The sequence below is a fragment of the Neolamprologus brichardi genome, chromosome 23, assembly GCF_056152115.1.
Source record: "Neolamprologus brichardi isolate AB-2024 chromosome 23, ASM5615211v1, whole genome shotgun sequence".
NCBI lineage: Eukaryota > Metazoa > Chordata > Actinopteri > Cichliformes > Cichlidae > Neolamprologus > Neolamprologus brichardi.
In genome coordinates, this window is record NC_142125.1 from 24,407,501 (window position 1) to 24,424,802 (window position 17,302).

The window sequence follows — 17,302 nt, forward strand, 5'->3', positions numbered from 1 at the left end:
TGTTGCCATCATGGGCGCCGCCGGAGGGCGAAATTTAACTTAGCATTAGCTTCATTACAGAGCAGATTGCGGCTCTGCTTCGTTGTTGTTATGGATGTTTTTTTCATGACAGCTCGACAGGTGGTTGTGTTTTATAGTCGATTAGGTGCTGATGAGGTGAATTTTCTTGCGTGCGTGAGCCGAGGCTGAACGGTAATCAAACGTGGTTAGCGTGCTAGCGGGCCCGGCTACCTTGCTCGGCGCATGGCGAGGCCTCGAGTTAGCCTGTGCTAATCCACAGTTAGCCAGCTGCTCAGAAAATCCCTCATTGCTCGCGAGCGGAAAGCTATCCGTAGGAAATATCCGTGGAAAATGCTCGCGTTGAGGTCACACCTGTGTACTGTGATTGAATTAAGCAGTGTCGAGCTGATACATCTGGTTATTTCCACCTCCCAGCATCCACCTTTATAGCCCCGCAGATTGTCTTTTGTCTGCCGAGTACTCCTTCACCTTTGTGTGAGTAGCTAGTCAAAGCCCGGGGGAAGGAAAAGCAGCCGTGCTGGATTTAATTTACTTTGAACTAAATCTGTATTATGTCAGGCTGTTTTTAATAGATTAAGGAGGCTTTCCTTGGAGTAAGATAAATGAAGTCAGAACAGCTAAAACTAAACAACTGCATGCTCGCGCATAGCCGAAGCGAATAGTGGTTAACTACACTGCCATTTAAAACTCATAAATGCGCATCTCTTAGAGTTAAATACTTTCTAACGTCCTCTCTGTGTTTGTGAAGGCAGTGGTTACAGATATACACGTTACTTGGTTTAATCTTAAGAGGCAGGTGAAGTGCTCAGTTACAGCAAAATAACTTACACAGTGAGTTTCCTTGACATTAATCCAGCTATTGACGATGTGGACCCTGAGCCTGGATAGAAGAGAGTTTGGGATTTAGGAGGGAAATGAAGCCATCACTGCAAAGAAAAGGGGTGTGATGGGTTTAAATACTCAAACATGTATACATTCTTTGGTAGCAATGGAGGGGGGAAATTGGACATGAAAGGGAAAAGCATCAAGAAATATCAGCCCCATGGCTGTTATCTGTTAATAAGATGACATTTACTGCCCTGTTTTGTCAGCTGATGGGACTAAATGTCGAGCTGAAGTCTTTGAGGCTGGTCTTTTTTTCCTTCCCCGGCATAATTAAAGCTTTTGGCTAATTTGCACTCTTTTTCTACTTATCTCTATCAACTCAGTTTGACTGATTCCCACACATCTCAGCCAGTGTAGTATTGCAGTTTCTCTCGGATGTACAGATCCTGCAGCAGATAACAGGTTTACCCACAACTGATGCTGCTGGCTGAAATGTCCCAGAATTTGTATTATTATTATTTTTGTAAACCAGTGGGTTATTAGTGTGTAATTACTGTGTGTTTGTGGCTCAAAAAAAAGATCACAACTGGGTGTTATTCATAGTTACTGTTATCAGCGTGTTACTTGTTCAACACAGATCCATGAATTAAAGGAACAATGTGGTTACTTTTATCGTTGTCTGGGAATAAGACATGTTTAACAAGCGTGATTTGTGACCTTTGTGGTTTGTTGCTGAAGAACTCAAACTTTAAAACATTTAAGTTACTTAAAATGAAGAAATTGTTGCTTACTACAAGGTTGTTGTTGGGTTTTTTTTGCTGAGTGTGCACTTTTTTTTGTTTTGACTGCTGTAGCAAGGGAACATTTCGTCCTGTGATAACGCTGTGGTTACTTTCACAATGAACCTCATCGCAGGCAAAGAGTTGGGCCTTTTCATTGTTTGTACCTTTTAAGGGTTTTTACACCCTGTTAAAATGAAAGGGGGAAATGTGTTTTAGTTAAATAGAAACTAATGCATTTCCAAAAATACCATTTTGATAATTTGACTCCATGAGCCTTCCTGTATGACTCGCAGCGTCCTTCAAATATTCATGATTACTTTTGAAATTTATCCTCTCTTTAAAGTGAGAGAAATAAAAGCCTGACTGAAACTGAACAGGTTTTAAGTTAAAACTAAACTGAAAATAATAAGCCAACTCTGGAAACTCTCAGAGAGTAAACTGATTGAAAACACAAACTGAAACTAAGTTCTTACAATAAAAACTTTTCATCTCAGATCGGTGCCACCAGCTTTTGAATTACCAGCAGACTCTAAAGTCGTTCTGCACAGCCGATTGTTACAGGACGTGCAGATAACCCGGCTTACGCCCAGGTGCTGGGAGGAGAAACCATAATTACAGGGCCCGTTGATGAGTTGCCTGCGCAGCTAAACATTAACTCTGTGTGTTCTCGTCTCTTTCAGGGTGTCTTTTATGAATAATCAAAAGCAGCAAAAGCCAACGCTAACAGGCCAGCGTTTCAAAACGAGGAAAAGAGGTGAGTGCTGATTCCTGGATCCACTGATCCCCAGCCCTGCTGTTCCACATTCTGCTTTCATTTCAATGTTTGTGTGTCGTTGTCTTCCCACAGATGAAAAGGAGAGATTTGACCCTACTCAGTTTCAAGAAAGTATCGTACAAGGCTTGAATCAAACTGGCACTGATTTGGAAGCGGTCGCAAAGTTCCTCGATGCCTCTGGCGCCAAGCTTGACTACCGCCGCTATGCAGAGACACTTTTTGACATCCTGGTGGCCGGCGGGATGCTGGGTGAGTTGCAACATGTTTTGTTGTCACTCGTGTGCAGAAATGTGTGTAATACATGTATATATTTACCTTTTTATGTGTGTCTGCAGCCCCAGGAGGGACTCTCTCTGATGACATGACCCGCACAGAGTACTGCCTCTTCACGGCACAAGAAGACCTGGAGACAATGCAAGCATATGCTCAGGTCGGTCCCTGTTAATGAATGCGTTTTAAAAATGAAGCACACGTGACAAGCAGGTAATGCTCACAAGCTGTTTCTTCTCTTTGACTCATAAACAGGTTTTTAACAAGCTGATCAGGCGTTACAAGTACCTGGAGAAGGGTTTCGAAGAGGAGATCAAGAAGGTGAGCAATAACCGGATCCTGATAAGGGGATAAGTTCAAACTGGGCTTAGCTGGTTGGAACGGTTTGAGGCAGAGGTTGCCAGCTGTTGATTGCAGTTCCCTTCGTTTGTTTTCAAGATAACAAACTTTAACCTTTAAGTTTGAGGTGTTTTTGACTGCCAGTAATTGGGGGATTGGGCCTTGATTATACTTTGTCTGCTCGTGTCTGAGTGACATCCACAAGCCTGAATTTGCGTTGCAGTGCACCACTTCAAAGAGCTGAAATGGGAGCGACTGCTTGGCTGTCGGGTCTGTCAGAGTGTAGTCTGGATCATTATGTTGTGCTTATTTTATGCTTGTAAGCACAGTACTAGGAAGCGTAGGATGGGTGTGTGACACCATACATGGAGTTTAAGTCCTGCTGTAGAAAACTGGTGCCATAAGCACAAAGACTGCAGTCAAAGATGGAGCTGATGTCCACTGATGGGATAAGAAATTAATTGCTGCATGGTGTGCATTGTTTTCTTTCACACCACAGGAGGTGCTTTTTCTTCACGTGCCCTTACATTTCCACAAATGCGAGCAGCTCTGTGGGAAACGACCCACCTGTTGCTGGGGATAAGTTGGGCCTTTTTATCGCAACTCTTGAACAGTTTGCACAATTTATAAAATCTAATGGGATTTGGAAACAACTGTGCACTTTCAATGATGTTAAGGGCATTGCAGTGATCCCAGGCATGGTGTCACAGCAGCCCCATGAAGTTACACTAGTTTATTGCTGATACAAACATTTTAAAACTCTTGACCGTCCACAAAAGCTCAAAATGCAAACTTTTAATGTGTGGAAACCCTGGATTTGATTTGCTTAAAAGGTTATTCTCAACATGTCTGGAAAGAAATTTCTTTAGTGGAAGGGAGTTTTAACATCTCTAGGGATGTAAATATGCCCACAGTTGTTTTTGTTTTTCAAGCTTAAACATGCATTAAACTTGTCTGCTTTCTCTTTGTAGTTACTGCTGTTTCTAAAGGGGTTTACTGAGTCTGAGCGCAACAAGCTCGCCATGCTGACCGGCATCCTGCTGGCCAACGGCAGCATATCAGCCTCCATCTTGAGCAGTCTCTTCAACGAGAACCTCGTCAAAGAAGGTAAGGTAACGTCTTGTTAAGTCTGGGTTTGCAGCAGAGATTTATTGCTTAGAAACGGTCAGAAAGCTGGTCAGGTATCAGTGACAGCAGCAGTTTGGTGGTTTCATCCTGCAACACTGACACTTTCTGTGGTTCTTGTGTGCAACAGCTTCCCCTCTGAAGCTTAATATTAATTAGGGCAGTCAAATTAATTTAAAAAAGGAGTTGGTTTCATGTTCAGAAGAAGCTCTGACCTGTGTCATCTCTGTCCAGGCGTTTCTGCAGCCTTCGCTGTCAAGCTGTTCAAGTCATGGATCAACGAGAAGGACATCAACTCTGTTGCTGGCAGTCTTCGCAAAGTTGGCATGGACAACAGGCTGATGGTAAGCAAAAACACAAGTCAGGTGCCACGTGTCGACTCATTCCTGCTGCCAATGTCTCACTGGTGTGTGAACATCCTTCTCCTCCTCAGGAACTCTTTCCGGCCAACAAACGGAGCTGCGAGCATTTTTCGAAGTACTTCACCGACGCCGGGCTGAAGGAGCTGTCTGACTTCGCCCGCAACCAGCAATCCATCGGCGCCCGCAAGGAGCTGCAGAAGGAGCTCCAGGAGCAGATGTCTCGAGGTGACCCTCTGAAGGAGGTGAGGCCACAGACTGACTTTTAAATGCCTAATTTATCATAAAAGATATACACTGAGCTCTGAACAACAGGTTTTTAACACTTCTGTTTTTGCACCGCTGAGTTTCTCTGAATGAAAAAGCACAGAAACAGATGTGTGCTTCATTAGTGACTGACGTGTGTGTGATTAACCTCGCTGCCTTCCCTCCAGATTATCGCCTTCACTAGGGAGGAGATGAAAAAGGCCAACCTTTCTGAGCAGGCCATGATCAGCATCATCTGGACTAGTGTGATGAGCTCCGTTGAATGGAACAAGAAGGAAGAGCTCGTGACCGAACAAGCCATCAAACACTTGAAGGTGCGCAGCAGGGCCGAGGAGCACAGCTGTGGTTAAAGCGCTTAAAGGGATTAATTCATCATTATTAATTAATGAACCTGTACAGGAAACACGACTCTACGGCTGAAGGCTTATCCCTCAACCATAGCTATGTCTTACTTCAAAGTAAAAGCCTCGGAATATTTGAATTGAACAGGATTTTCAAAATCAAAGCATCCAGTTACTTATTAGAAATTGCAAAGATGCAATTTTTTTTTTTTTTTAAATCAACAATGCTATAAACTATGACTCAACTTTAAGTTGGTGGCAGATTTGCAAAATAAAAGCCTCCTGTTTAGTTATTGTGCCTCTCTAGTCCAGCAGTAGCAACAATCTCACTGCAATAAATCCCCAAATTACAGCGTCTATTTATTATTGCCAGTAAATGTTCTCTTTTCAAGGGTCTAAACATCCTCAAACCCATGAACTTCAAGACTAATGAAGACTTTATTATGGGGCTAACACACCTACAAAACTGTAACATGTGAAATTTGATACATGTGTAACATCCCAAGATGGACAAAATGTATCTCCGTGGAAACATGCCCTAAACTCCATTTTGGAAGGCTGGCATTTTAAAGTTAAGAAGCAGGTTTTGTAGTATTTATTGGCTCTATGGCGCTAGCTACAGTATTTCAATAAAGGAGCCCCAGCACTGATTTTAATCTGCTTGCATGAAATTCAGTGGCCTCGTGTAATATCCCAAGTTGAAAATGTGTCTTTGTGCCTTCTACTAAACCCAACAGGAAGTCTACAAGTATCTTGGTTGCTATTGAACCTCCTCAGAGTTAGATGGATCAATGTGATTGGTCTGTTTGACCAACCTGAAAACTTTAAGGAAGAAAATCAAAGCTGCATGAGAAGCTGTTAAAGCTCTCGTGTACATCAATCAATCTGTCCCAGACTGTTGGTCGGTGACGGCGCCACCTGGAGGCAACAAGAAATCATCTGAAGTGCATGAGTTGTGGGTTCCACTCAATAAAAATGGTGTTCGTGAGTTCAGTCATGTGGGTATAGCAGATGATAAGCAGCTTTTATATTTATTTTTATTTTTTTTGAATGACCAATCAGAATCCACTAAGACAGCGGTCCCCAACCCCCGGGGAGTCGTTTGGTACCGGGCCGCGAGAGTTGAGGCTCGGGTGTGAAATGTATGGTTTTCAGGGTTCTTATCGGTTTTTAGCGTTATTTTGTTATCGTTTTTTTTATCGTTGACTCTGTTTTCCTGGGTCTTTTCACGTGTGTTATGAAAAAAGCTTCTTTTTTAGTTTTATTTTGTTGTATTTATCTGCTACACCTTAAAGGCCGGTCTGTGAAAATATTGTCGGGGATAAACCGGTCTGTGGCGCAAAAAAGGTTGGGGACCGCTGCACTAAGACAGCTATGTGGCTGCAGGAAACTGCTCCACGTGTACCACAGTATTGCTCCCTGCAGCTTTATATGCTCTAATTTAGCGGCTTCTTTCTCCACAGCAATACAGCCCTCTGCTGAAAGCCTTCACCTCCCAGGGTCTGTCTGAGCTCAGCCTGCTGCTGAAGATCCAGGAGTACTGCTACGACAACATCCACTTCATGAAGGCCTTTCAGAAGATCGTGGTGCTCCTCTATAAAGGTTGGTGCTACAGCAGGAGGAAAAAGCGTGGCTGTGACAGCTTGTCTCGTTGTCTTTTAGGTTTATGAAAGGTCATTTTTCTCATTTCCTGACTTTAAAAAGCTGTTTCTTGCATATGCTTGGTGTCTTTCTTTTTTTCCTCTTTTTTTTTTTTTTTTTGCTACCCAAACACTAGAAAGTCTGGCTTGGCATTGTCCTTTTTACACACAGCTTCAGCTTTGATTGGTCTTAGATTTCCCCCAAAAGTCCAGATTGTTTTTAATAGAGAAACTCTCACCAAGCATCAGTAAATTGTTTCTTGAATCTTTACAAAGGTTTCAGGCTCTCTTGGTGAACGTTTAATGTGTCCGCCCTCCTCACAGTCCTGTTTTCTCTTTCAGCGGATGTATTGAGTGAAGAGGCCATACTGAAGTGGTACACTGAAGCCCACCTTGCCAAGGGGAAGAGCGTTTTCCTCGAGCAGATGAAAAAATTTGTGGAGTGGCTGAAGAATGCTGAGGAAGGTAAAGATGGAGAAATAACCTGCACTTCCTGGGTTTTGTGTGTTTTGAGGAGCTGTGTTCAGAGCTGATGGCATATGCTCAAAACCTGAAAGGCCACTAAAAGGTTAAAGGAGCTCTGCATTGAACAGGCCAGTTAGACATGCACCTGTCACGTTGTATGATAAAGGCATGTATAGACATGTACCTGAGTGTATTTATGACAATATATGAATTTGCTAAAGCTTTGTTTTAGCTTGTTAGCTGATTCAATCACAGGTCAATAAGAAATGCTTGATACAAGTTTTACAGTCGCATGACTACTACCCACATGGTAATTGATGCTGGCATGTCAGGTAACCGAGCTCGATTGGTCCACAACTGGTTGAAGCACCACAAATGCTCTGTGGTGTGGCCATGTAATAGGAAGTCAAGCACCATAATCTGGCTGGTCATCTGTGCTAGTGTATCAGGAAAATGTTTGTTATAAAACTCGAGATTAGCTAAAGCTGTAGCTTTAGCCAATATGGCGCTGCTCATCAAAGTATAATGCAAAATACCTCTATAAACGGCCTTAGAGACGGTAAGTGGCAATCTTGCAAACAACAATCGCCAGGGAGAAATGTTCATTTGCAGACGAGCTGGTGCTTGGCGAAATTGATCACAAGAGGGGGATGAACCAAAAACCTGGTTACTAGTACTTTGCTTGGAAGATGCAAACTATTTCCTGAGTGGCAGGGAAACTTGAAATAAGTCCAAAAAGTTCCTCTAAAGTCATCGGTTGCTACTTTTTTGCAATATATTTGCAGAGTTGAGGTACAAGTTCAATTTCTCCAATTCTGGCTTATGTCAAAAGTTTCACACCCACTTGGCGAGTGGTTTGCAAGTATTTTGTCTCAGTTGCTCCTAGTTTGCAGGTTTTGTCTGTGCAATTGAGACACTGTCACCAATCAAAGCAATCAAGGGGTTTCCATGCAGCCTCTTTGTTACTGATTTTACCCAGCACTAATAAACTGGCCAGAATACAAGTTTCTCTAGTGACTGATGGTTGCCAGGCATCACAAACAGTCTCTAATCCTGGGAGAGTGAGTATTTTCCTTGTTTGAAATCCTCTGAAACCAGATCGGCATTTAGTCCTGATGTATTCACTGGAGCAAAGGATGACAGCATGTTTGGTTTTTACTGGCGAGTTCTTCACGTGCACAGGGTGCTGGAGGCATCCAGGTAGTTGGGGAGGGTCTCAGTCTTTAAATGACTGTACAGTCATGAGAAAAAGGACGTCTTCAGTACTCAGACAATCACAATCAAATCATCGTTTTACTCATTCACAAGATGTTGTAAAGTGATCAGCGTCTTGACTGATTCGTCCTCTTGTGTTTTCTCTCGGCAGAGTCGGAATCGGAGGAAGAGGAGGCGGACTAAAACCTCAATTGCCAGACGAGCTTCGTTTTTCTTTTGTTTTTCTTTTAAAAAGTAGGAGCAGGAGCAGTAGAATGTCTTTGCCCTTTTCCCTCCTTCTACATCCTGTTACGGTTTATTTATCCACAAATGCAAACAAACCTCCACCACTAGCAAACGTTTAGTTTGTCCAAATAAAACGGGTCCTTAACTCGCAGTGGGAGCAGAAAATGACAAATTCTCCCCTTCTCTTCCCTTCTTTGGTCATTTTGATGCCCTCTGTAATTTGGATTATGAAAACGTGTTTGATTTTCAGTGGCTGCTGCTCATAAGTCTGAGGTTCATCTTCATGCGACTACAGCCAAAGTCTTTTCTTTTCTCCCACTCTTTATTTTTTTTTTCTCTTTTTAAAATTGACTCTGCTTATGTTTTGGCTCCTGTTCGGTCTTAAACTTCGCCTTCTTGACTTTTTGGGTAAACTTGTACTGCCTGTCGAGGTCGCTCCAGTCAGTTTGTCAGAAGACACGCCCCCCTGTAAAATGCCTCGCCAGCTAACGATTATTATTGGTTTCTACTTTCTTTAATCTGATAAGCCGATTTGACTTTTTTATGAAATAAAGATTATTGAAACTGTTCTTCCTGTGCTTTGTTTTCATTTTACTTCAGTAATTGTAACTTTGGTCTCTAGGACTATGAAGCTACAAATGGTGAACCATGGCAGGTCGCTAGGCACAATTGTGACCACCTAGGGAACGCAAACTAGAATTTGGACTCAAGTTTAAAGCATTTCACTCTTTAAAGGGGTTGCTGACCAGTCTGTAGACATGTCTGAGGCTTAACTGTGCAAAGAAAGCCCATTCTGATCTTACATGGGCCAAAGGGGTGAGATTCCTGTTTCCAGTGTAAATAAGTTTACACATTTAATTTTAAAACTGGGAAATGTTAATAAAATTAGCTGAAAATGCACCAACGTTGGCCATGAGCTAATTTTCAGCTGTAGTCCCAGTTTGGGTCTTGAAAGAACACTAGAATCAAAACGCATCAATTTTATATAAGAAAAAGGGACATACTGGAAAACCAATGCTAAAGTAAAACTAGCTCAGTACTGACAGATTATCATTCAACAGTCTTCAATTTTCATTGAAAATGTGTTCTGATCTTTGAAACTAATGGGTGTGATCTTCCACTGTTGCACAGCCTTTACAGAAAATGCATTAAGACCAGACATCCTTTAAAGGATTAATACAGCCCTGTCTATTCGAATGTGTAACTTGGTCTCTTTTTACCCTGGTGGTAATGAACTAAATCAATGAGGAGCTATATTGTTTCATAATTGATTTAATTAAAGATGCGAAGAATTCATGTAATTGATAAATGCACTAAACTCGTGATATGAGTTTTTAATGCATCTATTATAAAGAGTAAAGGTTTTAACCCATTGAAACTCAGCTGAACAAAATAATACTAAAATAATATGGAGGACTAAATATGTGTAACTTAAGCTGTATGAACATATTTCATATATATTTGAAGTTGTCAATATTAAATTTAACTATATTACAAATCTTTTTTTTAAAAAATTTGGGCCTTAAAGTTTAATTTAGAGTTGATCTCAACATTTGACTCATAACATCCTGATTTTTGTTTTTCCACTTGATTTGGTAAAAGATGCACGCTGTCTTAGATGCATTTAAATGAAAAGGAGAATGATTCAGACGTGGTAACGCTTGTTTAGCAGCACTATTACATCATCTGCATACACATATTAGCTCCAGAGCAAGCAGATGGAAACTCTTTAATATACAAAGAAAACAAGAGGACCTATGATTACACCTTGAGGAACACCTGTGGGTACGCACTTAAATATGGTGGAAGTTATTTTTTAAACTCCTGAACCATATACAGTTTGCAGAGGAAAAATTACAATGATCTGTTTTGGAGAACAATATACAGTGTCATAACAGTTTCAAATGCTTTCACCTTTTCTGTAAAAATGATGAAATAATGGAATGATTGGCTTGAAGACTAAACTCCATTTTGGTGTTAAAAAGTACAATCGCTGTTTGAATAAGTGAAACTGATCAGCTATCAGTTTTTCAGCTACTTAGATAATTAGCAGAATCCCGATTGGTATGTAAGTATCAAGAACTTAAGGATTGCCTGTGTGCAAGGGTGGTTTCCAAATACTTGGGAACAATCCCTTGGAGATCAACAAATTGACCCTTTCTTACAACTGGATTTACAAACGTGTCTCTCAGATCTTTGATTATTACTGTGTCCATAACAAAAATATTGTTTGGAGAGAGATAAAACTAACAACTTTAGAATTAGGGAAAAAGGGCGTAAACACAAAGCGCGACCCGCCAACAGATCAGAATCAGCGAGCTGTCGGCTTTCCGCCCCGACTGTGTCCGTGCCGTCGGATGAGAAAGGCGACATCTCACTGATTCTGGCTATGTCCACACGTACCCGGGTATTTTTGAAAACGCAGATTTTTCTATACGTTTGCACCTTTCGTCCACACGTAAACGCCGTTTTTGGTCACTGAAAACGGAGATTTTTAAAAACTCCGGCCAGGGTGGATATTTTTGAAAACTTCGTTTTTGCATTTACGTCTGGACAAGAAAAACGGAGAAAACGCAGCGTCAAAGGTGTGCGCATTTTTTGACGTCACGCTGTGCGCCACGTTATTGTTTCGGTGAAATTTCTACAATACTGTTACTGTTAATTGTACTCTCTGCAGTGTTTAAATGCTTACATATACACACACAGTTACTGTCCCTCCACATATACGACTCGGTTCTGCTTCTATGCCCCAGCTTTGTTTACTATTTCCCACCGAGGCTTCTAGACTTCTGATTGGCCAACATTTCTGCACGGTTAGGAATATATCGCCACCTGTTGCTTTGGCATGTTCCTAGCAGTGTTTTCCTTCATTTCTGCCTTTACGTGTGGACGGGATTATTTTTTAAAACGAAAACAGAAAATCTCTGTTTTCAAAAATACCCGTGTACGTGTGTACGTAGCCTCAGATCCATGGGTCCGCGCTGTGTGTTTACGTCTTATTGCATAATCCATGTTCCTGCTCTCATTTACTGTTTTAAATGTTTGGTAGTTGTCAAAATTTTTGTGACGTTTCACCTGAGATTCTGGCATTTTGGGCAAAATATATTTATATAAAAAAATCGATTCAGGATTTTAATGAATCGATATCATGTTGTCCAAGCCAGAATCGATTTTAATCGATGAATCGATTATTAAAACCCACCCCTATTGTCAAGCCAATTCTGTTGCCCCTATTTCCTCCACATTTGCCTTCATTTGCGTCAATGTAAAGAAATTTGCTCTTGGTATGTCATCTGTTTAAATAAAGGTTGCATTGACTCACTACACAATCTTGTGGTCCAAAGTGGAATTACATCAAAGTGCAGCCTAGTCCTAATTTTATTTCTGTTGATATCTCTAAACATAATAAAAGACACTTTAGACATAAATCAGTCTTTTCTTTTCTTTTGACTGATTAATGTCATTTTGGGAAGTTACACAAAACGTGCTTTTACAGAGTTTGCAAATTACAAGCACAACATACAGTTTAAGGCCCACAAATGAGAGACAAATGAAGTTTTGATATCATTGTTTTTATTTTTATTGTACAAAAATACATTTTTCTCTTCGAGCAGCTTCTCAGTATGTGCGATGTGCAAAGAACACAAGTTGTCAGGTATTCAAGTACTTCTTACTCATTGGATTTGGAGGTAGGCCTTCATATTTCAAAACACAGATATGAGGTAGTGTGTAACATCTCCCAGTCATAGTTTAGTGCTGGAACAATAAAAATCGATGGATCCAGCTGATTGAGAAGGATTAAATACGCTCCAATTTAGAGCAAAAGGAGGCCTATCGCACAGTGTTTTTACAGTGATGAGGAAACCGTGTAACAATGCAAAAGTAAACATTTACGCAAAGAACTTTATCTTGAAATCAGGCCAAAAACATAACTTCTGACGCAGATACAGTTACCAGGAAGTTTCCAACTGGACCTTCAAATTAAGAACACACTGCTTATTTCAGGAAACCGTTTTAATGCTAAATGTCCTTCAGTATCTAAGTGTATCCAGATTAACTGGAATTAACCTCCCAATTTTGTGAAATCATGCAAAGCACGCTGAAAATAACTCAACCGATCCTTCACTAAGTTCCCATAGAACTAAACGACACTCTTGTGTTTAATGGGATATTTTATCCCACAAAGGAAGTACAAAAAAACTGCAGAGTCTGACTTTAGTCCACATTCATAATTCTTTTCAGTGCCAAAAAAAAAAAAAAGCTTGGCATCACAAAGCTTCTAGGGTCAAACAAAGTACCATCAGTCAGTCACCGGTGCTGATGGCAGCTTGTTGACAAAACACAACAGAAACTTTGAAAAGGATAGCTCTATCTTTTTACTGACCTATTCTATAGGGATGCACCAATCCATGACACTTCAGATACAGTAAATATAACTTTTCTTCAGGATCTGCAAATTTTAAGCACCATCCATCCATTCTTGTACGCTCATCCAATTCAGTGTTGTGGGGCAGCTGGAATCTATAGCAGCTACCAGAGGTGGGATACACATCCTCATACTCAGATCATTACCATTCAGATAATCTGGTCTATTATTGTAAAATGTCAAATGAATAACAGACCACTTTTCCTTTAGGAGACATGGCTTTCTCCATGTGATCTGTTAAAATGGTGGCATTTGGGAAGGAACAAAAGGATTTTCCAGAGTGCTTTGCATGCTGGGATCAACTCATTATAAGGTTTTCTTGAACATTTTCACTTTACGAAAAATATACTCAAAAATTAACCAGGTAGACATAAGAAGAGTGGAGTAAGGAAACAGCAGTGTAATCCAGTGTGTAAATTTCAACATCTTCACTGACTGTTGTACTTCTGGGGGATTAAAGTCCTGAGATATTGACATGCAGTTTTTTTTCACATGTATGTGAGCATTGTTGCAGTTCCCACTGTTCACTACTAAAGGCAACACATCAGTTAATGCCCCTTTAAAGCGCAAGGTAACACTGAACTGACAGCAACCACTACAGCAGCTGCTCTTCAATTTCCTTCATGTGACGGAAGGTGATGAGGATATATTTATATTTATATATATTTTTTAGTTGTTTTTTTTTAAGAGGTCAGACATGGGGTGGTGGGGTGTCCAAGGGGTAGTTTGTACTATTGGTGGGACCAAAATAGCCCCACGTCAGGTGCTACTTTACACATCGGCTCAGGTTACAGTTCAACCAAAACACAGAGGCTCCAGAAGCACATGAGCGTGAACAGAAAGTGCTTTTCAGTGTTTAAATCTGTCCTTAGTTTTCTCGTCTCGTCCAAAAATAAAGATATTTATATTCATATATATATATATATATGTACAAAGTCCTACATGTAAACAACACCACGGTGTGGTGGACTCCTCGCCTGTCTGGTGCCAAGAAGTTTCACACAGCAGCTGAGTGTTTCGCTCCATCTCTGAGCTGTGGAGGCAAAAACAAACACACTAACAGACTTCAGTGAAACCACCGTCACAACAACTGCATGATCCTCACCCTCTAAACGGGTCAGTTAAAATGTGTGTTGTTACAGATTTTTACCTTTAAATGTAACATAATAATCCTGATCCTGTGGCAGATTCTGCTCTGCATTTATAACCGTAAAGGGTCCGAGCCAGACTCCAACACATGCTGTAAACACTTGTGACCCACACGGATTCACAAATGTTTCATGAACAAAGAAACATTTGTGATGCTCAGATCATTAATTTAAAGTCTGCAGCTGGGTTGAGGGCTCTTGAAGGCACCACAGCCTGATTTCATTTTGTGGTGTCAGTCAGTAAGGAGACAGGTGCCACTAGCTATGTAAAGACCGTGCATCATTGGGTCTGCATTGAGCAGATCTGTGTGGTTTGAGGACCTGAGCAGACCCAAACAACAAGTGGAGGAATCATGGATGTGGCTAAAAGCATCTGTGGTACATTCTCCCTGTCCTTTAAAATGAGATTTCAATTGTACAGTAACATCAAACGACAATGGGAAGAAACAGTGTTGACCTCCTCAAAGCATGACTATAACTATATACACCAATAAATTTAAAAACATCCAATAAAAAACTTTTTTTTCATGTCTTAACTGACTGTATATAAAAGATGGACATAGCCACGTGGGCTCAATGTGAGAGTTTTTGAGCCAGCCTAAAGTGGTGTATTATGAGCACTTTGGCTTGTAACCAGTGTTTATTTTGATTTATTTTAATCGACTAAATGAATACGATTATAATTGACTAAACCTAAAACTGACTATAAAGTGTAAATATTTGTCACATCAAATGCAAATTTTGTTTTCATGCGAAACAAAGAACATTGAAGTTGTACAACAACAACACCAGCAACCTTGGATGCTGAAAAGTTGTATTGTTTCTCTTTGGCAGATCAAATGTGCCATCTAACCTTACTGCACGAGGAAAATCATTGTGATTGGATCACTTCCAACCTCATCCCGCCTTTCTACACAATTGTTCTGATTGGATCTCATCTTTCCAGAATGTTTTTATCTCATTTTTCTTTGTTAATAAATGTGTCAATACATTTCATTATAATTTTTGTCCTCGTGCATGACTTATTAGTTCTCCTCACCCCTTCTTCCTGTTAAAAGGGAGGTTTTCCTTCCCACTGTCACCAACTGCTTGCTCAATCTTCTGGTTTCTGGGGTTTTCTCTGTATTATTGTAGGTTCTCTACCTTACATTGTAAAGCACCTTGAGGCGGCTGTTTTTATGATTTGGTGCTATATAAATAAAATTGAATTGAATTATTTAGTTATCATCTTGTCATAACAAAAGGTGAAAAGTATGACAAATTATTATTTGGCAAACTTAACAGTGGTTGTAACCAGACTGTGTCCATAATTTTTTCTTCTTCTTTACTTTAATTCCCTCGTAGCATAATCACATGCTTCTGTGTTGCCACCATATCGTTACGTCCCCTAATTCATATTCATGGAGGCAGGATGTGCCCACAATTAAAATGATCACAGTTCTGAGTATTTGCGGGCAGTTTGCTTTGGGTTTATTACAGAAGAATCTGACCACCCCCTAACTGTTTCTTGCCCCCCTCCTTATGTCTACGTGCCACCCCACCCCCCCAAAATCCGAGAAACGTCCCTGGCACTAATCGACTCTATGGGTGTGAGAAGCCACTCACCAGCTTCCTCTGGTTGCTGAGGCAGAAGGTGCAGATGGGCCGCAGGGAGGGCGCGTTGAGGGCGGCGGGGCCGTGCAGGATGCTCTGGTAGCGCAGGCAGGGCTGTCCGTCCAGGCAGTCCTCCCCCAGCAGCAGCACGTTGGCCAGGTGGGAGATGTAGCTGGAGGCCAGGCGCAGTGTCTCGATCTTGGAGAGTTTCCTGTCGGCGGGCTCGGTGGGGATAAGCGTGCGGAGCGCCGTGAAGGCCGTGTTCACGCTGTGCGTCCTGTCCCGCTCCCGCGCGTTGGCCGCCTGCCTCTGTTTGCTCACGCCGGGCAGACGCGCGTCTCCTCCGCTGCTCCTTCTCCGTCTCCTTCTTCGTTTCGGGGCTCCCTCCTCCTGGACCACCTGCCCCGGCTCCCTGCGCGGCGTGCAGCCGCCGTCGGAGCTGTTGCTGGCGCTGTCCAGGTCCTCCAGGTCTGAGGTGAAGCAGTCTGGCTGCACTGTGCGCTCGCCGCCGGTGGACTTCATCCTGACTCTGCTGCGGCGTGACTGGAGCTGCTGGGCCGTGCGGGCGGCTCGCTGAACACCACTTTATCCTGAGGGTGAAAATAGCTCTGGGGGTCGAGCAGCTGCCGCCGATCCGGTGACTTAGGGGGCCGGCACGCCATTTCTAATGACTGACGGCTGCTTTCTGGATCGCCAGCCCGCCACGGAGAAGAGAAGACAGGTGGAGCGTAAAGGGAGTGGAGGAGGGGGGCACCTGTTGTGGTCTGGAGGATATGGGTTTAAATTAGGCTCCACCGAGGTGGGGCTCCCCTCAAGGCCAATAGGCCATATTCCATATTTGATTCAGACTGAAGCTTCTGTCCACCAATATCTGTTTACACTTTAATGGGAAATAAAAACAAAGCAACAATTCTGCAAATCATTTTCCTCACGTCTTTAAGTCGTCTTCAGGAATAGTTCTCCAGGCTTCTTGAAGTACATTCAAAGCTCTTCTTTGTTTCTGCCTTTTGTTCTGTTCTCTGTCAACATGATCCCACACTGCTTCAATAATGTTGAGGTCCGGGCTCTGGGGAGGCCGATCCATGACTGATAGTGCTCCACTGTGTGTTTTTCTGTCCAGGGATGATTTTACTGCATTGGCAGTGTGTTTGGGATCATTGTCATGATGAAAGATGAAGCTGTTGCCAATCAGATGGTATTCCATGGTGGTTTAAAATCTGATGGGACTTTTCTGTGTTCCATAATTCATGAATTTTAACAAGATCTCCAACACCATTGACTGAAATGCAGCTCAAACCATGACTGTGTTTTACTGATGGCTGTAGACACTGTTGTAGCTCTCCTGACCTCTTCTGTACATGCTGATGATGATTTGGACCAAAAGTTTGTGGTGCATTCATCACTCTATCAGACCTGTTGCCACTGATTTTAAGTCCAGTTCTTGCGTGATAGTTTTTCAAGCTTGCTGCTTCTTCTTTTGTCCAGT

The 17,302-nt window shown here is 41.9% G+C and overlaps 2 protein-coding genes across 2 annotated transcripts in view; one reads left to right on the forward strand and one right to left on the reverse strand.

The window, feature by feature from the left end:
- Window positions 1-9,218, forward strand: part of bzw1a (basic leucine zipper and W2 domains 1a) — a 9,474-nt gene extending 256 nt beyond the window's left edge. Inside the window, exons 2-12 of the mRNA XM_006792851.3 lie at window positions 2,309-2,382; window positions 2,476-2,652; window positions 2,739-2,833; window positions 2,929-2,994; window positions 3,984-4,119; window positions 4,372-4,481; window positions 4,571-4,741; window positions 4,931-5,077; window positions 6,568-6,706; window positions 7,087-7,209; window positions 8,576-9,218. Coding sequence (XP_006792914.1) covers window positions 2,319-2,382; window positions 2,476-2,652; window positions 2,739-2,833; window positions 2,929-2,994; window positions 3,984-4,119; window positions 4,372-4,481; window positions 4,571-4,741; window positions 4,931-5,077; window positions 6,568-6,706; window positions 7,087-7,209; window positions 8,576-8,607 — 1,260 coding nt within the window. The 5' untranslated portion in view covers window positions 2,309-2,318 and the 3' untranslated portion in view covers window positions 8,608-9,218. The remainder of the gene's footprint in view (window positions 1-2,308; window positions 2,383-2,475; window positions 2,653-2,738; window positions 2,834-2,928; window positions 2,995-3,983; window positions 4,120-4,371; window positions 4,482-4,570; window positions 4,742-4,930; window positions 5,078-6,567; window positions 6,707-7,086; window positions 7,210-8,575) is intronic.
- Window positions 9,219-12,205: 2,987 nt separating this feature from the next.
- On the reverse strand, window positions 12,206-16,480 carry si:ch211-246m6.4 (transcription factor 15). The gene is made up of 2 exons (XM_006792850.3): window positions 15,829-16,480; window positions 12,206-14,108 (listed from the first exon to the last, which is right to left on the reverse strand). The coding sequence occupies exons 1-2, from the start codon at window positions 16,336-16,338 to the stop codon at window positions 14,073-14,075; spliced, it is 546 nt and encodes a 181-aa protein (XP_006792913.1). The 5' UTR covers window positions 16,339-16,480; the 3' UTR covers window positions 12,206-14,072.
- Window positions 16,481-17,302: the final 822 nt, after the last annotated feature.

Excerpts from the sequence above, each read along its gene's own strand:
- si:ch211-246m6.4 (XM_006792850.3), bottom strand. The coding sequence starts at position 16,338 with ATGAAGTCCACCGGCGGCGAGCGCACAGTGCAGCCAGACTGCTTCACC. Across the intron at positions 14,109-15,828 it reads TCAGCAACCAGAGGAAGCTG|CTCAGAGATGGAGCGAAACA; the intron begins GTGAGTGGCTTC and ends TTGCCTCCACAG.